The 6,102-nt window shown below is 50.5% G+C and overlaps 3 protein-coding genes across 3 annotated transcripts; 1 reads left to right on the top strand and 2 right to left on the bottom strand.

The window, feature by feature from the left end:
* Positions 1 to 550: 550 nt before the first annotated feature.
* BU25DRAFT_485324 (uncharacterized protein) lies at positions 551 to 1,435 on the top strand (the record flags this gene model as incomplete). The annotated part of the gene is made up of 3 exons (XM_033711227.1): positions 551 to 599; positions 696 to 864; positions 1,007 to 1,435. 3 exons carry the CDS (start codon positions 551 to 553, stop codon positions 1,341 to 1,343), a joined length of 555 nt encoding a protein of 184 aa, XP_033564332.1. The 3' UTR covers positions 1,344 to 1,435.
* Positions 1,436 to 3,879: 2,444 nt separating this feature from the next.
* Positions 3,880 to 4,095, bottom strand: BU25DRAFT_313112 (uncharacterized protein; the record flags this gene model as incomplete). Its single annotated transcript, XM_033702162.1, has 1 exon — positions 3,880 to 4,095. A coding segment is annotated over one exon (216 nt), but the record flags the coding sequence as incomplete, so codon positions are not given.
* A 53-nt stretch (positions 4,096 to 4,148) lies between these two features.
* On the bottom strand, positions 4,149 to 5,020 carry BU25DRAFT_266207 (uncharacterized protein). The gene is made up of 2 exons (XM_033701782.1): positions 4,940 to 5,020; positions 4,149 to 4,889 (listed from the first exon to the last, which is right to left on the bottom strand). The coding sequence occupies exon 2, from the start codon at positions 4,734 to 4,736 to the stop codon at positions 4,278 to 4,280; it is 459 nt and encodes a 152-aa protein (XP_033564330.1). The 5' UTR covers positions 4,737 to 4,889; positions 4,940 to 5,020; the 3' UTR covers positions 4,149 to 4,277.
* Positions 5,021 to 6,102: the final 1,082 nt, after the last annotated feature.

Here is a 6,102-nt window from a genome sequence, read left to right as displayed (position 1 = left end):
AATCGCGTTGACGCTCTGATAATTCACCACCAGGCAATCGATCGGCAGAAATCTTAGCACCAAAAGCTCTCATATTGGGTGTGTAGATGGGGTGGGAAGTTGGGTTGTTGCTGATGCAATCACGGTGTTGGGGTGAGGCCTGTGCTCATGCGACCAGACTTTAGTCTTAGTACTGTAGGTCTAGTCCTTACATATCAGATTGTGCAGCGTTTTTGACCTGGTCAACAAGGCGTTTGCTGTGCTGCATGGCGGCTCCAGACCTCAGCCGCTGAGCGCCTACATGTTGCTCTTCGAGAAACATTCAGGTAACTACTAGGCTCCAAGTGAAAATGCCGTACAATGCTTTGCAACATACTGTGCGTGCAGACTTGCATCTGTTGATCCAGATGGACAGAGGGCGTTCTAGATTTGTAACGTCAAACGCTATGTGAGTACCGGTGCCATGGTATATGAACCGTCACACTCGCACTGGAAGTCATCCTAGCAGAAATGGAGTTACTTTGACAAGACTTCACAGCTTTGACATCTATTTCAATTGCATTTTTCCAACATGTACAGCAAAGGCATCATCTCCGCCTTTGCGGCATCACTAGCTCTCAGTATCTCTGCTCTCCCCAACGCTCTTCCCAATCCACCAAAAGAGAGCGTGTTCAGAAACCCACTCGACAGATGTCAAACCTAAACACCACCCGGAGGCAGCCCATACGCTAAATATGGCCGCCTGAACCCAACGTACACGAAGGAGCAGCTCAACGAGATCAAACTTACATACACCGAAGTCGACAAGCTCAAGTATATCCGCAGTCTGGGTGACAGCAACAACTACTTCAATTCGACTTCACCCTCGAGGGCTTCGTTAGCAACGTGGGTAACGGACTAGTGGTCAGGGCTATCTGGCTCAAGCAATGAACTTCCCTGTATTGTTAAACACTGGCATCAGTATGGCTATTGGATATCTGAACGCCTTATAAGTCTCCTTCACCAACTGCAAAGATTAACCGCGCAGCCGAAATCGTCCTCCTCGTCGCCGGCAAATCCCTGCACACTGGCTTCGTCCAGAAGACGGCTTCGACAAGCCCGTTATCACCACCATCGGTCTCTACCAAGGCACCATCCGCCCTCAAGGCTCCATCCACTACGAGTTCAATGACAACTGCGAGCCTGCTGTGTTCGTGGCGGGCTTGAGCAGTGAAGACCCTGGCGTAAGCCGCACGAGCCAAAACTTGTTTGTGGAGGACCCCGAGCTGGTTAAGGCGAGCTTGGGATATCCAAAATCCTTGAACAATGTTAATGTTACGGAGTTTTATGGGAGTATTCCGGCGGCGTTTGCGCAGGGGGGCTAAGGCGTATCATGAGAGGTGTAGGTTGAAGTGGAATGGTACCACGCACCCTTAAAAAGTGAGTTCATGAGAGAGGAAGATGGGATGTTGTCATGTGGGACCATTGGTAAGCGACTATAGTATCGAAAGCAAAATTATTGACAAGACCTTCTGATGAACACACTTCCCCTTCGCTGATGCCGAGGCGTATCCGAAGCGGACGATCTTTCCCTGCTCGGTTGCAATCTTTTGTAAGCCATGTTGGTCGAGTTGTCGTGAAGACTTCCTTCAGGTCTCAAATACCTGAGTGACTGCATTGCGCAGCTTATGCTACTCGTTGTCATCTGACTCCGCCTCCAAGTAGTTTTCAGGCCCATCACTCTCCTCGAGATGGCGGTCTTCGAACGAGTCGTTCATACGAATGTTCAACATCCCTTTCACTAGATCGGAGAGAAGATCTTGTGGGTAGCTATCCATCGTATCTCACTCGGCAGTTATCGCGTATGCAAATATGTCGACAAGCAATCTGCGCATTGGAGATCCCGACATGGTCCCTTTGTAGATGATGTTAACAAAGTCCGCATCCGGGCTCCACCAACAATCGTCCGAGCGGAACTTCCAAGTGGTTTTCATGGAAGATTTTATAGCAGTGTTCTTCGCTCGTACCCTATGAACCAAGCTCGGTGTGTGCTACAGCATATGGTATATCCTACAACGAGCGCTCTCGGTGTATAGACACCTATTAGGAGCCGTCTGCACGCGCTTCTTGCCGCAAATACCATTGTTTAGTACCACTCTTTTACTTGCCAACTTCCACAGGCCTCTGTTTACTATCTACCTATTAACGCCAAGGGAAACAGAGCGCAGATTCAGGCGATTTAGCCAAATCTTACCCGCATGTTAATAAATCTGCCCTGCGCAGGCACCGTTTGGTTGGAATGAGCAACTGTAGAGAGATGGTGATGGAGGAAGTAACCGTGGATGGATGGATAACGCGTAGGATGACGGAAGGGGCCAGTTCGGCACCTGAGTATATCCCTCGGCCCCTCCGCCCGGGTATTTCTCTGCGCCACTCTTAGGTGCGCCACCCCCCATGCTCAGCTTACGTGTTCGGTGTAAAACGTCTTTCTAAAATGTATGGGACACTGAGGTCTGGTGTGGCTTACACTGAGGAGTGGTGGTGTACACCATCCGCTCGATATACTACACATCGACACATGGTCCATAGGGTATGTGTTGGACTTTCTCCACAAACACGTAGAGCTTGGTCAACAACAGCCGTTCCTCATGGTCCACATAGTCTGCAGGTATCGCATAGGGCTCAATAGCCAAATCTGCCGTATACACAATGTAGGCATAGCTCAAAGGTGTCGCTTTCATCCTCGGGTAGTTTGGTTATGCGCTCGCCTGATTCCTGACAGTTGCCGGACAAGGCTTTCTTGAAGAAGAACGAGCGCGAGTTGAGATAGGCGGTGTGAACTGACCAATAGGTCTTCGATAAACTTGTTTGGAAACCCCGGCTTCCCCATGAACCATTTTCCAGTCGCCGACACAGGATAGAGGTCCACTAACAATTTTCGCATCATAGAGCCACAAGGATTACCCGCATAGACTATTCCAATGATGCGGGCTTGTGGATCCCATGCATATCCGTCGGGACGTTCCTTACCTGTGCTTGCAAGCAGGCTTGCCAGAATGTCGTTCTTCGCCTCGATGTCTTGCAGTTTCCCAGCGAGTACGTAAAGTTCTGCAAGAACATCCTGCTCAGCCATAACCTGGTCTTCTATTCCCTTCGAAGACGGGTCTTGGATGACAGGAACATGGTTGGTATACGGAAGTTGCAGGTAGTTCTGGAACATAACCGGGTCGTCTTCAGATAGCCTGACGAGTCATTCTTCCGCTTCGGACCAATTTCCAGACAGCGCTTTTTTGAAGAAAGGCAATCGGTCGGTGAGGTGGGCTTCGGGAACAGTGAACTTCTTCTGCTGGCTGTCCGCGCTAACAAGGACCTCGATGCAGCTACTGTAACTCAACATGGGCGTCAGCAATGGATAATCGAAGCTCGAGCTGTACTTGCTCTTTCTAATCTTTTTGCGGGATACGGCAATCCTTCTCTGAAGCAGCTTGTTGTACATTCGCGTCCATACTGAGTCTCGCGTTGATGCAGGGGAGTTGATTCTTGCTCAGTGAAGCAGCTGGTACTGGTGGTACGGAAGTTGGAAGGCGCTGAGCCAGTGGAAGAAAGAAGAAGCACGGGAAGCCCGGAGGTAGACAGTGCTGTCGGATAAGCGAGACGAAATTGCGAGCATGCTCTTGCTTGATTTCACTTGACTTTCACTTCACCTCCCGTTCACCGAATTGTGGAGGTAGTCAGGTGTTCGATAGCAAGAAATGGCAGGATCAGAGGAAGGTGTAAATCTGAAGCGTCGCAAAGACAGTCATGGTTGGATGCGTGTTTGTTCTGTCTGAAGACCCAAATATCGATCTTACTCCAGATCCCCGTAGCCACAACCTTATTTTCCCTTCATGCCGACCCCGTGACCCTCGGCGAACTTTTACTTTTCTTCTTCACCCTGCCCCATATCACCTCAATCTTCTTGCCATCAGAGAATATAGCAGCAGGTGGCGCCTGCCCAGGGTCGCAGTCCCAACACTCTCCTCCTTTCGAGCTCTCCACCTCAGTCTGATACGTGCACTCTGAGCCGCGGTGACAAAGTCGCTTTACCCAGAAGTGGTGACTGCAGGTGACGTGCTTGAGGGTGAAGTTGGTGCACATTCCCGGTATTGTGGCCCTCAAGCCTGTTAGACTGTTTTCCTCCTTCGAACGCTTTTGCCTAATCGAATAGCTTCCTGATGATACTTGCACGCACTCTTCCCTACAGCTACGTGTACGGCAGGTGGGGGTCTAATAACTCCGGAGTGCGGTGCAGAGTGATCTCAGATCTCGCTCATTCAACGTTATGTACTACTTCCAAATAGACGAGGTAGTGTGGGTCTGATTGGGAATGTGTAACATAACATGCTCGTGAGTATAGGGACTGTTTGCGTGATCGATCGACGGTTGGGGACGTCGGTTTTCAGCTTGCACGATATGCTTATTCCTTGTTTCCTTCGAGCCAGGACCTCGGGACGGGATGTTGACGCGCGAGTAGGTTGTTGTTGGTATTGAAGACGTTGATGGTCGACGGTAGCTGAGGGACATCGTAACGAGGCTTTGTATCGACGATTTGGGTGAGCAACAGCAAACGATGGCTGATACTCTCGATAAACGTTATGGCGGAATAACGCACTCAGTAAACCCCGCCCTGAAGGCTCACAAACGGTTTGAAATTCCAATAATGTTTTCGAAATTCCCTCTCTTACGTCCCAGAGTACCTCCGGAAGGAAGGCACCGCCAGGGTGTTTGACACCTCGCATAATCGAGGGTCTAACATCTTCTTAACCTCTTCTTCCTTACTTTCGATGTACGTTCCACATATGACTAAGACTGTACCAAGCCTCCCAGCGTGGCCGCAGATCAGGTTTTCATCCTGGCCTGGAGCGCGATCGCCGATTCACTTCTGCACAGGGCTGACGACCCGTTAGCCTCGACACCTCTCAATAGGCGCAAAACACACGACAGGCGCCCCATTCAACCTCGCTTCGACATCTTTAGAACCATCTCACACTCGGACGTTTGATAGAATATTGGTGTTCTCGCTCTACAATATGTTGTTGCCGTCCCGCCTACACCTACTACAACAGTGCCTCGTGTCAGCCGGTCGATTCCGATCTCGCACAGCCAAACTTGACGAATCGTCTTGTGGCCTTTAAGGGACTCCACTCGAACGGCATATGGTGGAGGTGCAGCACCACATGATGAGAGTTCACGGACATCCACCTTCTTCATCCGGACCAACCGAAGGACAAAGAGCCCGCCAAACCGACGCAAAAGGCTACTCCTGTTGGGAAATGCCCTCAAGCACTTCATCAGGGTAGCACGTTGAATTTTCGTGCGAGCTACCGTTGTTAGTGGCGATTATCACAGGGGGAACTGAACCCTGAGTGACAGGGATTACCGATGATTTGAGCATGAGCGTGGTGCCGGGACCGAGCAACATGCGAAGTAGAACGTCCGACCAAGATATTGAAGCTGAAAAGGTCCTCTCCGGAAGGAAAACATCCTCGAGACATCTCTTTCAGACTTCAGAGACTGAACTCAACGACCATCGCAACCTTTCCTGACATGCTGACACCCACAGAGACCCACCGCTACTCTAGCATCCCCGTAATTTGTCAATTCTGATCTCCAGCATCACTTTCGATCTCTTTGATCCTTGAGGCCTTGGCGCTAGTCGTCTCGAATCGCCGCTAAATCTTGCAAGACTTCAGCCTTCAACAACAACGGTCGGAGAAGTAACGCGACCGACGCCTTCACCGACCAACATAAATCACTATCGGCAAGAGAACATCCGAGTCCGGTTCTCAGACTACCGTTGGTTTCTGATGGACTCGCGCAACTTGGCAGCTCATCATGACCATGTAACGCCGCTCGACCTGCACCATATCAAGTCGTAAGACGAACGGAACGCGGCCGCAGTCGCTTCGACACTCCAGTCTGTCGCGAATCAGCGCAGACCAATAACCGTTCCTATCATACTCGCATGCAGCGCCTGTTCCAGAAATCTACTCTTGCCGTCCAACCGTCGAATTGATATTTACAGGCCATCTTCTCGTACACGAATCGACAAACCGAGCCATACTGTTGTGGCCTGGTGAAGCCGCCACAGATCCATCTCAAACT

Source organism: Macroventuria anomochaeta (genome assembly GCF_010093625.1).
Source record: "Macroventuria anomochaeta strain CBS 525.71 unplaced genomic scaffold BU25scaffold_8, whole genome shotgun sequence".
Classification (NCBI taxonomy): domain Eukaryota; kingdom Fungi; phylum Ascomycota; class Dothideomycetes; order Pleosporales; family Didymellaceae; genus Macroventuria; species Macroventuria anomochaeta.
The sequence above is the reverse complement of the archived record's forward strand: the minus strand, read 5'-3'. Positions and strand labels throughout refer to the sequence as shown.